Raw genomic sequence first — 22,740 nt, forward strand, 5'->3', positions numbered from 1 at the left:
CATGCAGGTGCCAGCCAGCCCCTTTGCCCTGGCTTAACCCATTCCTTCCTAGGGCTGTGGGGATCACCTCCTGCACTGCCCAGCCAGCCCCCAGGCACCACTTCCCGCAGCTCCCATTGGCCGGGAACAGCAAACCACGGCCACTGGGAGCTGCGGGTGGCCATGCCTGCGGACCGTCAATGTAAACAAACTTTGTTGGTGGGGTTGCCCACCACTGGTCTAACCCCAGTGTAAACCACAGTTACTGATCATACAGGGCCCAATCTGAACCCCATTGAAATAGGTGGAACTCCCATTAACATCAATGGACTTTGGATCAGGGTGCAGTGCAAGCTACTGAGGGCCACATGCTTATCTGGCATAAATCTACATAGTCCCATCATAATCAATGGAGCTACACCAGATTACAACAGACAGGGATCTGGCCCTCGTTCTAAAATAGTAGACCAGAACAGTGCCAATTTCCGCTCATTCTCTTGTTTATTTCCCCCCAGGGTTCAATCGGATTCCCAGGATTCCCAGGAGCCAACGGAGAGAAGGGTGGAAGGGTAAGAGCCATTTTGTCTGGCTGCTTTGCTGATTTTCACACAAAACCCAATGAACTTGGAGATAAACCCTTGAAGTGATTATTCCAATCAACAATGCTATAGAGCAAAGAGCATGAGAAAATACAGTATCCGTGAATGAGCTCACAGGATCAGAGCTGGAGGACGAGCAGAAAATGAAATCCAGATATCTGCTAAATAACATAGCATCGAAAAGGTCTAAAGTCATTAATGAAAGCCAGATTAATCTTTGTCAGCTCAGACGGGGCCATTGCATTGCCCACTTTGGGAGTTTTCAGTAAGACAAGAAAAGAAAAGACTCAAGTCTCTCAGCCACCCACGTCCTCAGACATAATCCCCTTTCATTCCATTTCCATGCCACTAACAGGACTTGTCTGGCACAACAAACCAGCTGCCTAGGAAATTTACATGGTCTAAGTGTTAAGCAAGATCGTTCCTTACATATTCACATGCATTAGCCCAGTCCAGTGCAATCAGAGCCTTCTCTGTCTCATGCCCCCTCAATCCTGGCAATGAAGTCCTCTTTGGTCACAACTGATGATAAATGTGATGTCATAGCAGGACAAATCCTGGGCTAAATTCAGTGCTGCTGTAATTCCATGGACTCCAGGGGAGTTGTGCCTGCTTTCACCAGGGCTGACTTTGGCCTATTCTATGCTCCATCGTGAAAGGCTTGTGCCATTCAGAATCTCCAGGCTCACCTGGTAGAGATGTCTGGCACGTGAAAACTGGCCCTTCTGAATGGACTTTGTTGTTGTTCACGTAGCTGAAGTTGCATAACTTAGATGGACACCCCCCTCTCGCCCCCCCCCCCCCCCATAGGCCAGGGCCAAGAGACCTGCACGCACACAGGGAAATACTGTCACACTGAAAGCTGATCAATTTATGTGAAGAGGAGGTTACCCTCTCTGTAGTCACAAGAAGCTCACCTGTCCATGGCAAACCAAAGAACACCCTCTTCTCTCTCACCTGTTCAGTCTAACGGATGGAAGCCCCTGTGAAGACATCAAAATTGACTCCGGGAACATCAAGCTCTGAAAGTAGAGAAAGGATCTTGAGTTCAGCTATTGAGAGAGATGGATTCCAGTAACAGCGCAACTAACAGTGCAGACAGCAGCTTGTCAATTAAAAGCTGGATATTTCTCCCTCAGGATAGTCCAAGAGCTTTTTCTGAATCCTTCCCACACCATGAAATGCTGCTTTGGGCATGAGGAACTTTTTAGTTAACAGTAATGATTAGAGATGGGTGAATCTGTTCCGATGCAGTACGGACCACCAGGAGCCTAACTTTAGGTTCAAAATTCAGAGTTGAAAGGTTTTGTTAAATGTATTTTTAATTTTCCAGTGCCTCTGCACTTCCTGATTCCTGTGTGGGAGCTGGTGTTATTATTTATCATTTATATTTTCATAAAGCCCAAAGGCATTGATCCCAGCTAGAACCCCCTTGTGCTAGGTGCGGTACAAATGCTTACACTCTTATTTGTAAACAGAAATGCCACATGGCCCAAACAGAAATGGGAAGCACTGGAAAGCTGATCAAGGAGCCCATTTCTCAATCTGATTATGCAGAAGAGGTGTTCAGTGGTTCAGATAAGCTTCTGGAGCTAGATCAGTTAGACTGGCTTGAATCTGGAGCAACTCTAATAAAATCTTCCCTTTACTCAATGGACCTATCTCAGATTTACAACTCAGCAAATGAGCTCAGAATCAGATCCTTAAAATGTGGGTGTCTCACCTGCAAACCTAGATTTCTAAGCCTGTAGATATTTGCCCATCACTTGTAATGAAGGACTATCAGGGCACTGGCCAGCTAACAGAAAGGGTCTATGTCATGCAAAACAAACTTGGGTTAGATGATTCGGAGAACAAGTAGAAAGTCAGTCTGTGCACCGGATCTGTCACAGTGAAGAAGGGCAGGGGCGGGGGAGAGGGGGCGTTTAGGAAAGTGAGTAGCATTACTTTCCTTTTTATTCTCATTTAAATACAAATTACTTTTAACAGGCATGTTGGATGGGAGTGCAGAGAATATAAATTACTTTGCACAGCATTAATACTGTGCCACCTAATTTTAGTTTATATCTTTGAGGAATTTTTTTATTCTTTTCTTCCACTGAGTAATTTTCATCTCCTGATTGCGAACTACAAATATGTCTCCTTTTCCCTCCCACCCCTTTTTGGCAGGGACTCAGTTGCTGAGCCACGCGGCTGCACTGGGATGGAGGGAGGCGTGAATAAGGTAGCTCTCACGACAGGCGAGTCTCAGTCGGCGTGGCCCTGTAATTACCAAGCCACCTATCTGAAATGCAAAAAGAAAATCCCAGGGCCAGAATCTTGACCTGGTGTAAACTGACACACCAGCATTGTAGTTGCGGGAAGCCAAGCCTGTTTTACACCAGCTGAGGATCTGGGCCCCCTTAGTTTCATTTGCTAATTTTATTCCATCAGGAGTTACAATGGGACTGCTGGGTTCACAAACCTTTTGATGTCCCTTTTTTAATGCAATGCGGAGTTGGAGCAAGCAGGCAGTGCAATCACCACCCAATTATCTCCAGCACTCTGATAATTCTTTCGGTTTAGACAGAGCTGAAGGGTTTTTTTTTTTTCTCCGTGCTCCAGAAATGATCATAGAATCATAGAATATCAGGGTTGGAAAGGACTTCAGGAGGTCATCTAGTCCAACCCCCTGCTCAAAGCAGGACAAATCCTCAACTAAATCATCCCATCCAGAGCTTTATCAAGCCTGATCTTTAAAACCTCTAAGGAAGGAGATTCCACCACCTCCCTAGGTAACCCAGTGCTTCACCACCCTCCTAGTGAAAAAGTTTTCCCTAATATCCAACCTAAACCTCCCCCACTGCAACTTGAGACCATTAGTCCTCGTTCTGTCATCTGCTTCCACTGAGAACAGCCTAGATCCATCCTCTTTGGAACCCCCTTTCAGGTAGTTGAAGGCTACTACCACATCCCCCCTCATTCTTCTCTTCTGCAGACTAAATAATCCTGGTTCCCTCAGCCTCTCCTCATAAGTCATGTGCCCCAGCCCCTTAATCATTTTTGTTGCCCTTCGCTGGACTCTTTCCAATTTTTCCACATCCTCCTTGTAGTGTGGGGCCCAAGACTGGACACAGTACTCCAGATGAGACCTCACCAATGCCAAATAGAGGGGAATGATGATGTCCCTCAATCTGCTGGCAATGCTCCTACTTATACAGTCCAAAATGCTGTTAGCCTTCTTGGCAACAAGGGCACACTATTGACTCATGTCCAGCTTCTCGTCCACTGTAACCCCTAGGTCCTTTTCTGCAGAACTGCTGCCTAGCCACCCGGTCCCTAGTCTGTAGCAGTGCATGGGATTCTTCCGTCCTAAATTTAGGACTCTGCACTTGTCCTTCTTGAATCTTGTCAGATTTCTTGTGGCCCAATCCTCTAATTTGTCCAGATCCCTCTGTATCCTATCCTTACCCTCCAGCATATCTACCACTCCTCCCAGTTTAGTGTCATCTGCAAACTTGCTGAGGGTGCAATCCACGCCATCCTCCAGATCTTTAATGAAGATATTGAACAAAACCGGCCCCAGGACTGACCCTTGGGGCACTCCACTTGATACCGGCTGCCAACTAGACATGGAGCCATTGATCACTACCCATTGAGCCCAACGATCTAGCCAGCTTTCTATCTAGCCAGCCCATACTTCTTTAACTTGCTGGCAAGAATACTGTGGGAGATCGTATCAAAAGCTTTGCTAAAGTCAAGGAATAACACGTCCACTGCTCTCCCCTCATCCACAGAGCTCCACCATGATATCCAGCTCTGCCATCTGTGCATTACTGTCAAATTGGATGAGCTCTTTCAAAAGGCAGAAAGACATATGATGGTTCAGGTTGAAATCTGACCATATAAACACTGAAAGGGCCAAGGAAGGAGTGGCCAGGAGGGGAGAGCTAAATTCTCCTGACTCATTGTCCAGGAAAAGGAACAAAGTAATGTGCAAAACTGAGACATGTTTAAAAAAAGGTTGTGGTTTCTGCTCTGAAAAGTGATTATTTCCCAATGATATTGTGCAACTCCTTGTTTGTTGTCCCAGCAAGTCCAGATCTAATCTGTTCAATTTACACGTTAAAAAAAGAGATGGCTTCTGTAGTTGAAACTCCACATGGCATGGGAAAGTTAAGCTACAATCAACCCGTAATAAGATTTTGCGCTTGAAACTTCGCTAACAAATCTGATATCGATACCTTTCCATGGCTAGTTGGCTCTATGGGGCAGACAGCAGTAAAAAATGTAGCTAGGACTCTGAAGAGAGAAGGGGTGAATACTATATGCAGGAAAACCAGCCCAAGACCTATGCCCACATAAGCCTTCAAGAAGCATTTAAATGGAACTTAAATGGTTTGTAGGCTTCATACTGGGATGAATTCCACTTACTGGGATCAACTGTTAAATAAGAAGATGCTGTTTTTACATGGTCACTTTTTTGGCTATATCACCACTCCATCTATTTGCCCTGCATGCCGTTTGTCCTTTTAAACCATCTTTACAAACGGTTCAGCAGGTAAAGCTAGTTCTACCCCTTAGCGTGTGTATGTATTGGGAGGAATGCAGCACTTGTTGACAAATCTGTTCTTTATATGAAGCAGCCTAATGTACATCCAGAACGGCTGGGTTCCTCAAAATTACAGCTGGAAGCAATTGTGAAACACTGATGAAAATTTTCATGGGTTTTGGTGTTTTTCAATCAGCTTGACTGAAAATAATCTGCTCCCAAGGAAGATGTTGTTTTATGGATTAAAATAACAACAGAACATGGCGTACATGAAATCAAATCTGGGAGTACTGCTCTAAGAAAGCATCTTTGGTAAAATATATTCAGTCTTTGCTGGGCTCAATGATGATATTATAGCTTCCCTGAACCCTGTGTGGTTGAAGAAAGAGTCCCAGCACCAGTGACAAGGGAATATCAGTGTAAGTGACAGATTTCCTTTCCTATTAGGCCGTTGCATTTGCGTGTAGCTCACAAGTAAATTGGAAGAAATCAAAATTGAATTTGTATTTGATTTTCATGATTTTCTATTTATTTATTATTTGTATTTGCCTCTGGCAACTATCTATGGTATTTTCATCATCCAGGGACTGACCTAGTCTTTCCAACGCTCATTATTTAAGCTACCCAAAGGCTCCCTGAGTCATTTTTAAAAAAAAAAAACAAAAAGAAAAAACAAAACATGAAACATATAAGCACCAACGGCAGAACCTGCATACCTCTCTGACCTCCATTACTGACCGCTGAATTCCAATGCTGTTGAAAACATACAGATTTGTGAATGCTTTCAACCCTTGAGAGACCTCTCCTAACTGTTTAAACTACACAACAGTACCATGAAACTTCAGAAAAAAGAACCTTTGGCATCTTATGAATTTCTTTAGCTCTAGAATGTTGAATATATTGATAGTTTTGACAAGTGCATATAGCAGGCAGCATGCTCATTAGACAGTAGCTTCATCTAAGTTCTGTTTTGTATGGCAGATACATTTCCTTTGAGCTTCAGTAAGAAGCAATGTTTCAGAGAGGTCGAGGTCAAACCCACTGAATAATGATGCGCAATTGCACTACTAATCAGTTTAGCAAACGGAGCCTAAATCCATCTCATTTGGGAAAGACCTTGAGCTGATTTTGTCAAAGGGAGGCTGCCTCGTTATTCAAGAAGAAAGACTGGCATTTCTAAGAGGGCAATCACAGGGACTAAAACATACACAGTAGCATTTATTTGTGTATCCGTCCTTCCCAATGGACCAAACGGATTTGGAACCAAGCGCACTCAGAACAAATGAAAAATCATCAATGCCTCTTAAGAAAAAAAGTCACATTAGTCAACAGGTCCGTGTGCTCCACCAGTGATTTAGCCTGGAAACCGCAGGTGTTCCTTTCTGGTACTCCCCTCACGTGATGCATCCTGACTCGGGATTAGACTCATTGTTTCAACTTGGCCACCAAAGGGTGGTATTTTTCATAAGCACTGAAAACAGTTGTCTCCTATTCCCATTGAAAGCCAGTAGAAGTTGATTCACTGACTCCCTTAGGCAGTGTGAAAATCTCACCATAAATCCATATTTAGACACCCAACTAAGTGGTTTGATTTATAGGGCTGGCTGGAAAACAACAATTCTGTTTGTGCAGAACGTGCTGAGGTTTCTGGATTTGTTTTTGTTTTGATGTAGAATGAAATTAAGACATTTTAAAATATTTTGCAAGAAAGATGTGCTCCAGGATAGCTAATAGCTTAGTGGTTAGAGTATGCACCTGCGAGGTAGGAGATCTATGGTTCAAACTCCTATTTGATTTGGAGCAGGGACTTAAATCTGAGTCTTTCACCTCTTGACTGAGTTCCCTAACCACCAGGCTATTGCAGTCTCTCTCTTGGACCAGAAATTCCATCCTGGACCTGAGAAATCTTCTCAATGAAAGTTCACTTGAAACTGTTACGTTTCAGGGGAAAGTTCAGTTTCAACAAAAAGAAGTTTAATCGGCAAATTTCCATCCACCTTTGCCAGTTTTCAGTCAGTGAGTTCCCACAGCGCTCAGTAGGAGAACAAGAAGTCCTAGCAGATTATCCTCATCCAATGGGTGCTGTAGGTCCTCAGCTCTTCTGAAACCCATGTCTAAAGGTGCCTAAATAATAATCTTGTCCTAGGTGGATTGCTTTGGGCATACATACTTGAAAAACTTGGCCAGTGTGCCTTTACAGTGCTATATAAATTATTAGTAATAGCAATACACAGTGCTGTATAAATGATTAGCAATAGTGAAAAGCAGTGCAAAAATTGTTTATAACTTCAACAGTTTTAACAAAGGATCATATGGGATAGGCGGCAATGGGGATGTATGTACCCACTTACACCATGTCTGAATTTAGCCCACTATATTTAAAGAGAAGCCAGACAGGAAATGTCTTCATTTTTGTTGTTGTTGAAGTGTTACCGTGATGATCATTCCAGGAAAAGTGAATTCGTGACAAGCAGAATACGACACGGCTCATTTTAGTAGACTTAAAAACAAACTGACTCCAAACATGCTCTAGCACCTGTTTTGATGGTTAATAAATGCCAAATAAATGAAGTCAAGATGGTGGAATTTGGGCTGAAAACCTCAAGTAGGAATTTAAGCACCTATAATTTAAGCCACCATGGGAGAAATGTCACTCATTCGCTTCCTTCTAAATCTTATGCCCAGATATAATATTGGACCAAAACAAGAACATTCAACCCACTGCTGTTTTGTTGATACCTTGACATTAGCCAGAACATTGATTTCAGAGAGAAAGAACAAGGCCACCAGTTTTCTTCTAGGCACATGGTAATGGAGTTTAATATGATGTTAAATTTAGGACCCCGCCATCTCTGTCTTTTTCCTGTCCGATTTAATCATAGTCTCCTGTTGCAGGAAACTGAGTTCATCTGTCAGCTCTCATAACCCGGCTGCTGTGTCACCGCTGCACAAACAGTGCCTTAAATGACTTATTTAGCACCAAGTCTGCAAAGATGGAGAAAGGCGTGGAAACATGTGGGGTAGCTTAATTGGCTTGTGTTGCATAAAATAATTGCCTCGGTCAGGGTTCCAGCACTGCAGCTGTCATTTCTAAATATTTAACTACGCAAGTCTTACCAACATGCACTTAAATCAACCTGTAGTCTTCATGCATCTATACAATCCAGCCCACCATTGTTTAGTATTGCCTGGCGGAACTACAAGCTTTCCAGGTGCAATGCAGTAGATGCAAAGGGAAAAGAGGAGATCAGCAAAACAGTGAAATAGCTGCTGTAAGTAATTAAGTTTATTCTTTAACTTTGTTTATTTGCTATTTCATGAAAGGGACTGGCTGGTGCAAGAACCTGGTAATAGGATACTGTGTTTTTCACTGCTAGGTCACCCATTCATATCTAGTCCAACAGTTATTTCCACCTGGTGACTGTTCACTGGAGTGAGATGCATTGGTGGACAGAAGTCAGTCCTTCTTGGACAGATGACTGCAGCTGGTACTAACTGGCATTGTAGTTGGTAAAGAGACCAAACACTTAAATAGGCCTGGAGAATAAACTGTCCCCTGTCCTCTGAAGGTGGTCTCATCAGGTCAGGATATAGACTCATTAGCTGGGCATTTAACTACTGTTCCCCATGTTCTGCCAGAATCCTTTTTAGGGGCCCGATTCAAAGTGGATTCACTTTGACATCAGTGCCCTAGAGAAAGGGGAGATACAGCTAGAGCTGGCTGCAATTTGTTTCATGGACAAATGCCCTTTTTTAATGACGTTTTTCATTTAAAAGATTGTCAACATTTTTCATTTTTTTAAACGAAAAAGTGCCTTTTTTCATCAACAGTGTTACCTAAGCGTGTTAGAAATGTTTTGATTGGTAGATTTAAAAAGTTTTATAACTATTTTGATAACATTTGCGATATTTAAAAGCAAAAAGAAGCAAAAAATTGATGAAAAGCAAATTTTGAAAATTCCAATTGGAACCTTTGAAACAATCCTAAATCAACCCATTCTAAATGCTTTGAAATGAAAACAGCTTTCAGATGTCAACATGTTTTTGTAGAAATGGGTTTACATTTCTTTGACCAGCTCTAGAAATAGCTGTTCCTCTGGATTTACCTGTTTGTTATGTCATTGTAAGCATGTGAAGAAAGACTCTCATGCAGGAGAAATTTTTTTAAAAAAATCCTGTATCCCTCTGTGAAAGATAATACCCCCCCTGTGCAGCAGAATAGATTAGAGAGGAGAAAAACAGATGTTCTACACGCCAGTTCCAATTATCATGTCAAGTTTCATCAGAGCATTCACATTACAATCTAGCCTGTTCAAACATCACAAAAGGCAAATAAATGTAATTTGAGGTTTCAGACTGCGTGACCCTTTTTTTCCTTTTATCAAAAAACAAAAATCAGAAGGAAAGTGCGTCTCAGAAGCTGCTGGGCCCCATCTTCTGCTTGTTTCCTGTTCAGTGTGTTCACTCCGTGCAAGCTCGGCCATTGAATGAATGCTGCAGCACAGCCATAAATGTTGTGTAGTTGGTTACAGACTTCTTCTCTTTGATTCCAGGGTACGCCTGGCAAACCAGGTCCAAGGGGGCAACGAGGTCCAACGGTAATCATGCATTTTTCCTAAAAATACCTTTCAAAGGCATGTTTCTAAGACTATAAATGTGGGTGGAAGAATTAGATAGGTGCCCTAATCCTAGTGAAAACCATTAGGAATTAGGCACCTTTGTGTCTAGAAATCTCCCCATAGTGGAAGACCTAAGCCAAAACCTGCAACTGGGGGTGTTTAGAAATATAGATCTAGATCTGAATTTTGCAAACTGCTTCCTGTCCATAGGAAAGGCCAACCAAAACCAAACCCTTTAGATTTTAGGAAAGTTTGAAACCCAAGTATCCAAATGTGGCTCATCTCCACTTAAAAATATGAAACATACACTGTGACTAGATCCTGAACTGATGTTAATCAGTGGGTGAAATCCTGGCTCTCTGGAAGTCAATGGGAGTTTTGCCATTTACTTCGATGGAGTCAGCCTTTCATCCAGTGTCTTGAGTGGACATGTGTTGATTGTATAGGCTGAGGATATGAACGAGCTTAATTCCCGCCTTGATTTTTTCTAGGGTGTCTGTCAAATGGAGATGGGCCAGAACTGCAATATTTTTAGCCTAATTCCTCTCTTTTTCCTTTCCCTCACCTCCCATGAACATTGATGGTTTGGGTAGAATGGAACCCAGATCCAAACCATTATAGCGAGTGTATGTAACTGAAATCTTCTGACCCAAACCCTGCACGTTTTACACATGTGAGTCATTGCATTGAAGTCTATAGAACTATTCCTGTGAATAAAGTGAGCAGGATTTGGCTCTTTAGTTGATTTCGATGGTTTGGGGGTAGTGGAACCTCAGCCTGGCTTTTGCTTTGGTAAATTGACTAACTGAGATTTTACCAAAGTCAGATCTGGTTTCCTTGGCCCATGCTAAGGTTTCTATCTATCAAAGTATTTGAGCTCATGAGTCGTCCCATTGATTTCAGTGGGACTACTCATTGTCTTAAAGTTACTCATGTGCTTCCCTTCTATGCTAGATCAGGGCCTGAGAATCAAAATATCACTTGTGCAGCAGGAAGTGCTGGAACGTTAGGTGACTTGTTCATTTGTGTCTTTTTAAGGGTCCACGTGGTGAAAGAGGTCCGAGGGGCAGCACTGGAAAGCCTGGCCCTAAGGTAGGTTTTAGGAGACTTTGAGTGTAATTGAAAATATAATTGTGTTTTAAGAAATAGCTGTGGATAAAATTTCTGGTCCCATACTATCCATATTCCTTTCCTCCTGAGAAAATGTTCCACTATGAAAGTCTAGAGTAACTAACAATCATGACCCAACCAAATGTCTCCTGGTCAGAGACTATGAGCCAGGAATCCTGGGTTCTATTCCCAGCACTGCCACTGACCCAAAAATGTGACCTTGGGCAAGTCACGTAAATTGCCTTCGTTTCTCCATCTGTAAATGGGATCATAATACTCACCTGCCTCACAGGGTTATAGGAAGACTTAATTAATTTGTGTTATTAACTCATGTTGAAATTATTTGTGAGAAGGCTAAATAGAAGTGCTATGTAGTATTATTACTTAATGCTTCTTTTCATAATAAGCAGAATTTGTCAGCTATTCACTTCGTTATTATCTGATAAAAATTCTTTAAAAAACAACACACCAGCATTCTTATTTTGCAGTCTTGAGGTGGGCAATAACACCCCTTAACAACAAAATCAGGCTTCAGATTGTTAGTCCGGGCCCCAGACTTCAGCTGGTCTTAAACGCTCGTCTGGAGGGACGTTGACACCTTACCTGACACACGACTGTAAAATGAGTGTAAGGTATCTTGATAGTTACGGGCACCTGAAAATGTTACTGGCTCACATTGTGGTGGGGGAAGAGTGTGTGCCTTTAGTGCATGAACTCAGTTCCTTCATGAGCTTTTATTCCCCCATGGTGAGATTCATCCCCATGCTGAGAACCAGCCCAAATCCTACTTAAGCCTTTCTGTGAGGACTTAGGTAGAACTTCAGGTGATGCATAGACCTTTTACTGGCCCCTCTAGAAAGGAGCAAATTTCACCGTAGGGTAACAGGAACCACTTCAGATGACCAAAACTGTAGAATTCTTTAAACAGTGCTGTTTATGAAGATTGATGGTCTCCGATTGGCTGGCATACACAATACACATTGTTCTCTCAGCCAACCAGGAGTCAGAGGGTCAATTACACCCTGGGCAAGCCACTCTGCTGTGCCAGAATCCGCTAGATAAACTGATTAAGTGAATATCAATCGCTTGGCATAATGGAAATAAAGCCTTTGTAATGAAACATTGTCACAGCAGCACTGGCTGCTTTGAAAATAAAAATGTCTTGGCTTCGTGTCAACATTAATTTTTGATAAGTACCTCGGCTTTGCCGCAGCATTTATCTCACAGAATGAGACTATTATCTGGTAGAAATCGCCTAAGCCCACTGGCATTATCTATTCTATATTTGTATTCAGAAATGCGAGGGTTCGGAGGGGGCCAGCCAGGGGGGAGGTGAATCAGTCTGTTGCTCATTTGTTATAGGCCATTGTTTCCGATACAGTTTTATTAATAAATGCGGGGGGGGGGAGAGAGAGGATCATGGACAGAAGCTGAGTGATGGCCCCATTTCGCCTGGTGCCGTTTAGGATCTTTGTGTGAAGTGGCTGAAATGATGGTTAATACCATGTTTTATTTATTCTTAAAAGGGCAACTCTGGTGGTGATGGGCCCCCTGGTCCTCCTGGCGAAAGGGTAAGATAAGCCAGATGTGGCTACAACAGAAACAACTGAAATGGCTGTTCCTTTAGCAAAGAAGAAAAAGCATGCCTAGAACAGGCAGTCTTTAACCACAAAACTGATCTTGAGTCCTGCCAGTACCTACCTGAAACTGGGATCTGTGGACATCTCACCAAAAGTCATTCAAAAATGTGAAATTCTGGTTAAAATTAATTCAACCCTGTGCAGGCAGCCAACACAAAGCCTAGGTACCACTTAAATCCCACTTGTCCCTTCAAGACAGGGCTGAAGTGAGACTTCAGCGGTGTATAGTCAGGGTGCCAGACTCTGTAGGGGTGAAGGTCACCCATGGTGAAAAGGAAGAGGGAGGAAGACCTATCCACATTCGTCTATTAACCAAATTGGGCTCTAGTTCTGTGGAGGCATGGCACCTTTAGAATTCCTGTGTCCCTTTTCCAGGTGATCACTACAAAGTATAGCTTGAGAACAGTCCAAGCAATAGGGGAGTCTTGTTTTTTCCCTTTGTTTCTATGTTCCTGCCTGTAAATTGCCTATTTGCCAAGGGCAAAAACAAAATTGCGTTCATCTTCCTCACATAAAACAATGTCTATATTCTTTAGTTACATACCCCCAAATTTGACATTGCGTGTGAGTGAGTGGGGCAGGGAGAGAATTGTTGATGACAAGAAAAAAAGTCAAGAGCCAAACTGAAACCTGTAAACATGCTGAATTACTAGAGCTTAGAAGATATTCTATACTCCCCAGTTAAACTGTTGCAGAGAGTAATGGCCCTAAAGTCACAAGACCAATTTGTTTTAGTAAGTCTTTTCATAACATGCTTGAGATACAGATTTTGGTAACTCCTATCTACCTTCCACATCAATCATGGTGGGAAAAGATCTCATTGCAGAAATGCGAGGAGGTAATCAATAGGCCTAAAGACCCACTTATCATTTACATCCCCTTTTCCAGTTAGACCAAAGGCTTTGGTACTTTTGCCCAGAGGTATTTTTCATTCATGCACTCCCTTTAAGGGACAAGTTTACTCAGTTACTGCATGCGTGTTATTGATATTTCTTTGGTTGCAGGGCAAGTGCTACATGTCTCTTGTCAATTTGCTTTCCAAACTCCTGAAATAGTTCACAATAAAATGTGTGTTACATCTAATGCACTTTTACTGGATTATTTTGCATCCCAGGGACCGCCAGGACCTCAAGGACCAACTGGATTTCCTGGACCAAAAGGCCCCCCTGTAAGTAACACTCTTTCCAGCATGAGCAAAGAAATGTGCTGGGTGTTTTCCATCCAGCTGCTATCGCCTTCACGAACTCAGTCGTAGCTTCTTCACTGACAAGTGGTTACATACCCAACGAAAGGCATTTGAGAGGCACCCGTGTTAATAGCGCAGCCGTTTCGGATTTTAACTAACCAAACAAGGTGCTATACCAAACAAGGTGCTATACAATCCATTCCCTAAGGACTCAATAGCGTTTAAAAACCGTCAGCCCTCTCTCTGCATCACCTTTACTCCTACAACAGCGATGTGCCCAGAGAAGCTCTTTTGGGAGTTGATTTCCTTGCCTCGGGTGGAGTCAGGACTATTCTCCACCCTTTAATCTAAAGGAAGACTCTCCATTGGATTCACTGTCTTTGGAGGGTCTGTGAAAAAGGGCCAGCTCTTGCAAGGCTCTGAATGAGGCCACATCCCACTGAAACAAATGGGAGTTGAGGGTATTCGGCATTTTGGAGGACTGGGTCCAAACACATGAGCAGATCTGATTCCATCAGGCGGAGAGCGTTGGTACCACTATACACACACCAACCAGCATGGTACAATTTAACAGGGTACTATTGGAAACCTGTTCAAATTCCTTGTCATTCTTTTTTTCTTCTTTAGGGTCCACCAGGGAAGGATGGATTGCCCGGTCACCCCGGACAGAGAGGTGAAACTGTAAGTAGCTGGAAACCTTGGGTAGATCATTAGTCCTGAGTCTGTCTTGCTGGTTGGTTCATCTAAACCCTTCTGTGTAGCTGAGGAGATGTTGCCACATGTTTTATTCCAATGGTTTGTGTTTCTTCAACTACATGGGAAGATCTATGGGAATCAACACCTTTTTGAGCAGGACAGATCAGTCTAATGATGATTTGCATGAAGGCCACGCATTCTGCTTCTTTCTCTCTCTTTCTCCCTCCCCTCCCCCCGTCACCCTATGCCATGCATAGAGAAGACACCAGCAAACAGATACACTGAGAGCAATCCTTCAGCTCTTACACTTACATAACCTGCCCTTAAATCAATGGGAAATTTGCATGTGTAAGAGCTGCAGGGTCAGGTAAGTGGGTATTGACTTCTGATTAGGACATTTCAACTTCCACTCTAGAGTGGTAAAAATGTATTGAGGTCATCTTTGTATCAACAGAATAACACAAGTAAGAAATTATCATATTATTGGCACTTGCTTTTATAGTATAGGAAAATGGAGAAAAAGATGCAAAGTCGTACCAGTTGGTTTCCATGCAGTCCCAATGGTCATACTCCCTCTGTAACTCCAGTGATCTACAGTTCAGTTCTGATCTTGCCTTTGCCACTTAAGAGGGGAAAGATAGTCTATTTCTATGGACAGCTCTTTGCTGGACTTTTATGGAAACTGTCCATGTTCTCTCTCTCTCTCATTACTTCCCAAATTTTAAAACGTCTGTGCTCTGATTACATTGTAAAGCTATTCTAGGTCTGTGATAGCAGATGTTTTCATTTGAATGGGATTCATCCTTTATGTCAGAGGAAAATATTTAACACTACAGTTGCTTAGGTCAATGGTCAGTTCTCTAAGCACTTTTATCTGTTCTCCCACCTAGAACGCTGAAAATAAATTCTGCTTTTCCTCCTTAGTACATCACACTACCAGTATGAAGAACTATTGCACGGCAATAGGGAATTCCAGCACAGTTTTGGTGTATGCATATCTGGAGGAAGGCTAGTCATGGCCAAAATTATTGGCTGTTTTGTCTGCTCATTTTAATCAGGAAGGTGAAATCCTGGCATCGTTGAAGTCAGTGGGAATTTGGGAACTCAATAAGAAGTCTATGTTTGCTGTACATGCCCGTGTATGCAGCACACTCCCATCTGCCAGCTTTAGCAGACTAGTAGGAATGGCACCCCCACTGATGCTGCCCTTTATCTAAAGCAACTCAAGGGGACCAGACAAAGTTTTGCCCAAGCCCTCAAGATAACCATATGCTAAATGTGGCTGTGACTCAAGGAGTGGCTCCTGGCTGTCTAGTTCCCCTGCTGTGTATTCTCTCTCTTTATATGCATACTGCTTTATCAATTTTAAAGGATTTTATTGTGCAGATGTAAGCATTGTTTCTCACCAAAGGAGAATGATGAGGCATGAAGAAGGTATGACTATATGGCTCTGTTTTCTTTGTCCTTTGGGAAAGTTTGCATAAAGGATGTTCTGCAACAAAAATGTATATTCTTCCAATGTAACTTTTTGGATGCAGAAATTCATATCTTTCTGTTTTGCCTCTTCTGGGTGCCTTTTTTCTGCTGGTGATGATCCAACTCATTTGCTACTGTTATAATTATGCTTTCGTCAACATTGCATGCTGCATGCTAGCTGATAGACGGCCATGTGTTTGGTATTTCTTTTACGGGAGAAATAAAACCTCTCTACTGAGCTTTGCATTTTTCTTCACTGCCCGTCCTGGCAGGTAAGCTTTAAAAAGGCTTTGCATATTATGCATTTTCCCCCTGACTTATCACAGAAACGTTTAATTAATTTGCCTGGCATTTGGATAAGTACAGCAATGCAAATACTGTTCCGTGCAACGCTATACATTTATGTACAGTCCTTAAGAGTGGCTTTGTAGTGACACAAATGGTACTTTAGATCACTAAAGCTATATTCTCAGATTAATTTAAAGGTGAACTGAAAGGTTTTGACCTGCTGAGGTTGGAAGGTGGCATTTAGTTTCCCTGACATCATCATTAATTCCAGGAGGGACACCTGAATTCAAGTAAGAGCTGCAGTCTTTGCTCTGCTTGCGTCTGATGTCATCAGCTGTTGTAGGAAAAAAACAGCAGAGCATCACACTCCAAGCTTGGCATGCAAATGAAGGAAGAAGTGGCTTTCAACTAACTTGTTCAAAAACTTATTTATCTGTAGTTTTCTTCATCTTATTCTGCTGATGATTTGCCTATACTAGGCAATTACTTTCAGAAAAAAAACGTTTCAATTCACCTTTGACTGGAACAAGCCCTTCAGGTTTAATGTTCATTGTATACTCTGCTAGGGGATCAAACATACACATCACGCAAGGACCAGTTTGCAGAAGTAACCTCCAATGTTGTGCCTGGAGTTGTACAAGCCCAAAGACTTGCAGGCCCATTTTTATAACTCGTGCACCAGCTCTTGCTGCCATTCAATATATACTGTACGCTAACCTGGCAAGTACAGTGCTTGAATTCACAGTACTTGAATTCTCAGTATTACTGCACTTGACCAAATCCATATTATTAAACTAATTCAGGTAACTTTTTTTCATTGTTGATCTGTTTCCTTATGCCATCATGAGAAAGGGATGGGAAGTAGGAGGGGGCGAACAGAAAAGCAGATGAAATAATGGTTCCAAACTGGTAGCTGAGCTGGAGCTTTCTATACCTGCATGCAAAAGATCCCAGTTCGGGTCCATATTCCACTTCCCTTTCAGCCCAGCATGCATTAGGGATGCTGAAGCAGCTTTGGATACTTGGTCATGATGTCAGGTATAAAATTTGAGGAGTACAAAATGGGGAGAATCATGGGGATCCTTGCTCAAGCTTCAGGCAGGGACCTGGAGAAAACCCGTCTTCCGCCTCAAAAAGAAAACCTGTAGAGATGGCTGAAATATTTTGCATTTTCCAAAATTTGCTGATTTTTATTTTTTGTGGGAAGTGCTCACCGTTTTCCCATCAACTGCAACACACATTCTGTGGTCCTGCAAGCATCTAGAGTTGTGCTCAGTAGCTTTCTAGCATGTCAGAGTAGTGATGGGTTAAAACATATTTATCCATCTCCTGTGGCAGAAGGAAGCTCCATCTAAGGCCCTTAAAAATAATGTGGGTTAATGACAAATACAGGCTACAGAATGAATGTCAGTAGTGCATCCTCTGAAGAATTACCAAGGTACCTTGTTACCTAGGAAATCTCAGAAACAGTCTTGATGGCTAAAGTACATGGAATGTAGTTGCTCCTTAAATAACAACTTAAATCATTTGCTCCTAGTGTGAATAACGTGTGTTGAGGTCAGTGGAGTTATTTGTATCATATTCTCCGTCCTGTGTCAATAGAAGTTACTTGCATGCACATGCAACACATGGCAATGTGGATTAGGAGTTTTTTTAAGCATGCTTCAGAGCTGAGCTGTATTAATTTTGCTGAACAAGGGCCTTCAAAGTTTGTGAATTCGGTACTGCTCACCTGTAGAGCCCACAAGAGAGTAAGTGTCCAAGAATACCTCTGCATCAATGAAAGGAGAGAAGAATGTTTTCGCCATTTTTCAAGGGACTGCATTAAACAGCTTCAACTGGAAGCTGCAAGATTTCCAAATATAATTTCAGAAAGACACAAAGAGAAATGTATTTATGGTTTGTTGGCAACAAATGTTGATTAAAAAAAAAAGCAAATAGCATTTGGAAACTCAAACACAACATCCTTGTGCTACCCCATTAGAACCAGGAAGTGAAACTGACTGTAGGCGGAAAGCGAAAGGCAGCAGTCCAGTCTCAAAGCTGGGACTGAGTGAAGCACAAAACAGAAACCAACAGCATAAGAAATAGGAATAAAGGGAATTAGAATTTTAAAATTCCTTCAACTTTAATAATCTCACGTGTTATTACTAAGACCGATAAAGATTTCTTTTTTAATATCTCCTCCAGCTTCACAAATTCTGGGGAAAGTGTTTTATATGTATAAAAGTGCTTACATATATATGTAAGACCAGATCCTCAGATGGGGTAAATCAGCATAGTGCCATTGAAATAATAAAGCTCTGCTGATTTATGCCAACTGTGGGTCTGCCCTGTATATTATAAACAACTAGTTCCTTTACTGAGTGTTTCCCCTAGGAATCACAGTCATAGTTGATAGGGTTTGATAATCTCTTTTTCTTGTTTTGCCCCTGTGAATAAATAGAAAGATATTTCCCATCTCCTGTTTGATTTCCTCCTTTTAGTGTCTTTTGGGATTTCCATTTTTTTGTAGTCGATAGTAAATTTTACCAGAGCATGCTGAGCTTGATACTCTCAAGTAGCATGCTGAGATTCTTGTATTACTATGTCTTGTGGCTAATTATGATTCATTTTTCTTTTAAAACAGGGTTTCCAAGGCAAGACAGGTCCTCCAGGCCCTCCAGGTGTTGTTGGCCCGCAGGTAAGAAATGAACGCAGCATTCACAGCAGTCCTGCCCTGCTCACACCTGTTGACAAACCAGATCAGATTATAGACTCTCTTGTTTATCTTAGCTAATAGGACGATGAATAGAATGTACAGACCAGAGGCTGGGATTTTCAAAGGGGGGCTATGGAACAGCGATAGGTATTTGGCATCCTTATGTTCCTGGTCAGACATGGTTGTGAACACCCAAACCTCTCTCTTTTTCCATTGTGTGTGAAATTTAACTCTGAAATTTTCACTTACCAGCCCAATCTGTCAAGGCATTAGGTATCTCTCAGAATAGAGCTTTTAGGAAAAACTTCCCTCGAAGTCCTGGAAAGTCGTCATGCTCTCATTCTGCTCAGTGAAGTAACCAGATTTGCATCTGTATAAATGAGAGTAAAAGTCCCGGCTCTGATCTCCTTAAAGCTGGTGTAAATCAGGTAATGCCAATGAAATTAGTGGAATTACACTGGTTTAAAAATTGGTGTAAGATCACAATCAGGCCCGAAATTGGCCCATTTCTCGTCCTGCCTCTGATTATAATAGACACTTGCATAGAACCGTATTGTAAGATTTTAAGTAACAAAGCTTTAAAAGCAATATTGAATGGCTACACAAAATATGGCCATGTTGGTACATTTCGTGGCAATGCAACATTTCTGTTAAATGTCATCATAAGGAACTGCATCACTATTTAATATATTCTTAAAACACTGCCCGAGTCTGCAAAACCCTTTCAGCCCTAGTGAAGTCAGTCTGGCTACCTACTTGAATAAGTGTGTGCTGGATCAGTCTCTATAATATCATTTGTATTGCTAAGGTTTTAGAATGAATGGGGACTGATTATATACAAATTCTCCTTGCTTTGATTATATGGGAAGGCGTTCACTGTTTAATTACATAGTAATTAACATGTCCTCTCAGATAAATGGCAAAGTTCAATATTAAAGGGCAAGTATATGATTATCTCCATCTTCTAAAACATAAAGCAGATTGCGTGGCAATTGCACTTGGATCTACTAAGTAGAATTAGTGTAATATGCAGGACTGTGACATCACTGTTTATCGTTCAACCTAGAGTAAGTGTCACCCTGCAATTTATCAAGACACACAGAATCCTCTTACAATTACAATTCAAAGTAAATACATGATTCTATGTGAATCATATGTTATCAAATACCATAATTAAATGATCAATTACCACCAAGTAACATTTTTCTTCATATCAGAATCTACTTTACGACAGAAATTGCAGGATAATTGTTGTGTTCTAGTCTATATCGGTTGTTTATTCCATGCTCATTACCATTAGACCCCATGTATAGTACTTAGGTGATCAATAATTATCTCATGTAGTCATAAAGTTAATCAATTATTTATGCCCAGTACAAGAAAGACATGGCAGGGTTATCGTGCACTTTGGAAACTTTCCAATAAAACCTTAAGCATAATAATAACGTTGCACATTTATACAGCTACTTTCATTCTGAAGGATCCTACCACACCTAACAAATGGATATATAAAGTGCATAGAGATGCAGTTTTATCCAGCACTGGAATGAAGTCGCTTCCGAAGTAAAACTGAGTGTCTTGTTAACGGTGCACAGTGACACTGTTAGGACAATGACGGGAAGAAAATGCTGTATCCAGTTGAAACTTCAAGGAGAATTTAGATAGAACGAAATTGCCTTATTTGGATAACAATGCAAAACAAGTATGTAACTGAAAATAAGACAAATGATAGCTGTCCGTTGTGGTCAATAAAAATACTACAACTGAGCAAAACCAAGTAGGAGCTATAGGAGCCTTCCTGGTGTTTCATTTCTAATGTTGGTGCTTGAGTAATAAGATGATGATCTGGTGTGGCCCCTCTGACCTAGTTTAGGTGATCCCTAAGAGGAATGCTCCATGCATTTGATATGATGGTTTTCAGTTTTGGGTGGTAAAAGTGGCCTGAATGAATATGGTGACCTTTGAGTGCGCTTGTTGTTTCAATGTTATAGGCCCAGGTAATGGAAATGCTGCCTTAGTGAATTAAAAGTGGCAGCTGTGGTGGGAGAACAAAAGACACACACAACGAACGACATGCTTCATCTGATTGTGTTTATTGAAGAACTCCAAGGAAATTAGCTTTTCATTCACATTGCCTTCCCAAAGACTGCACTAGCATCCCCCTAAAACATCACTGGTGGAAGAAAAGGAGAGTCTGAAATGGGGTCCACATTTTTACAGAGATAAGCCATGCTTGGGCACTGGCATCTGCAGCTTTTCAGTCATCAGTGAGGGTTGCCAGATTTAACTGGGGCCATCCTAAGAGTCACTGGAGTTGCTGGAGACTTCCCTCACTCACAGTGCCAGTGAGCTTGACAGCATGTCAGTCCTAGCACCTCTGGGGGTGGGTATTAGCAGGTAGGCAGGAAAGGGCTGCCCATTAAAGGGGGTGGATGGCTACAGCTGTGAATGGCATTCACTGATTGACAGATTTTTCTCGCTCTTTGTCTCTTGAGTATTGAACTCTTCCCTCTGTATCTTTTGGTCTTCTCTTAGGGTCCTACTGGAGAGACGGGTCCAATGGGTGAGCGTGGGCATCCAGGTCCACCGGGTCCACCAGGTGAGCAAGGTCTACCTGGCCTGGCTGGAAAGGAAGGAACCAAGGTACATTGTTGGTACATTTGATCTGACTTCATATTTCATTCAGAGCTCAGGTATGCATTGGAGCATGATGTTCAGGCAACAGGGATGGAGGAGAGGACCAGTCCTGGTTAGAATCAGGCTCATTCATTCTGTCTGAGTAATAAGTGACTCCTGGGGGGTCTGACTGGATAACACTGAGAGGTTAATTTTCAGAAGTGCTGGCTTCTTTTTTTCAGGTATGATTTGTATCTGCCATTGTGCTGGGCATGCAAGTCTAAACACATACATTTCTAGCGACCTGGCTGCAGGTGCAGACTAGGTCATGAGAGCTGAAAGGGCTGAGATTTGCATTACAATGCTCTTTGGCATGAGCTGATCTGAGAACATTCCCCTTTGTGAGCAAACCATATCGGGTTACATTTCTATTTGTATGAAGTTGGGATGGGCCCAAGCCAGAAACCCCAAACTGTACCACCTGTCCGCCACCTCCAAATTTTGGAGTGGCTGGACATGAACCTGGATCAGAATTTCACTATGAACACCTCTCTTGAGAATGAGCTGAACCAGAATGAGGGACCTGAACATGCCCTGAACTTTAGGAGCACAGACCTTCAAAATACAGATTCCACATCCAAACCTGGATCTGAACTCTGCAGCGCCATCCCTGTCCGTGGCTTCTGTAGATAATTAGTAGGTGTTTCAGCTATTCGTGTTTAACAAGAGGCCAGTATGACACGCTGCTGATCGGTTGATCCTGGAGTCAGGAAGAATGTAGATAGATCCTAGGCTGGACGGATGAAGAGATCAGATTCAGAGCAGAAGCTTAATGTTCCAGATCTTAACAAGAGTTTGTATACCATTACATCTTGGCCAAAGAAGCCAGGCTCTTACTGATTCCAAAGATTCTAAACTATTAACCTTTCCTGTTACAGGGTGACCCGGGACCTGCTGGCCTTCCAGGAAAAGATGGCCCTCCTGGCTTAAGAGGCTTCCCTGGTGAAAGAGGTCTCCCCGGCCCAGTTGTAAGTAAAAGCTCCTCTTGTCCTTCCCACTGGAGTGATGCAATAGATAGTGTTATGTGATGCAATATACAGTACATCATATTTTCCAATGAATGATGCTGTTTCTTCTCTCTTTTTGGTTGCAGGGAGCTCTTGGGCTGAAAGGCAGTGAAGGTCCCCCTGGTCCACCAGGCCCAGCAGTAAGTATTGGCTCTTTGTCATTTATCGGCACTACCTAACACATTACAGGCCTAATAAGTAACTACTGAGGCCTAATCGCTGTTCACAAGCA

At 42.2% G+C, this 22,740-nt stretch overlaps 1 protein-coding gene across 2 annotated transcripts in view; it reads left to right on the plus strand.

Annotated features, from left to right (window-relative positions):
• COL5A1 (collagen type V alpha 1 chain) overlaps positions 1 to 22,740 on the plus strand; it is a 245,806-nt gene that overhangs the window by 183,157 nt on the left and 39,909 nt on the right. For both annotated transcript variants that reach the window (XM_037879482.2, XM_037879483.2), the window contains exons 32-41: positions 495 to 548; positions 9,663 to 9,707; positions 10,767 to 10,820; positions 12,365 to 12,409; positions 13,593 to 13,646; positions 14,292 to 14,345; positions 18,754 to 18,807; positions 21,361 to 21,468; positions 22,380 to 22,469; positions 22,595 to 22,648. In XM_037879482.2, the coding sequence (XP_037735410.1) occupies positions 495 to 548; positions 9,663 to 9,707; positions 10,767 to 10,820; positions 12,365 to 12,409; positions 13,593 to 13,646; positions 14,292 to 14,345; positions 18,754 to 18,807; positions 21,361 to 21,468; positions 22,380 to 22,469; positions 22,595 to 22,648 (612 nt within the window). The remainder of the gene's footprint in view (positions 1 to 494; positions 549 to 9,662; positions 9,708 to 10,766; positions 10,821 to 12,364; positions 12,410 to 13,592; positions 13,647 to 14,291; positions 14,346 to 18,753; positions 18,808 to 21,360; positions 21,469 to 22,379; positions 22,470 to 22,594; positions 22,649 to 22,740) is intronic.

The sequence above is a fragment of the Chelonia mydas genome, chromosome 16 (genome assembly GCF_015237465.2).
Source record: "Chelonia mydas isolate rCheMyd1 chromosome 16, rCheMyd1.pri.v2, whole genome shotgun sequence".
In the NCBI taxonomy this organism is placed as follows: Eukaryota; Metazoa; Chordata; order Testudines; family Cheloniidae; genus Chelonia; species Chelonia mydas.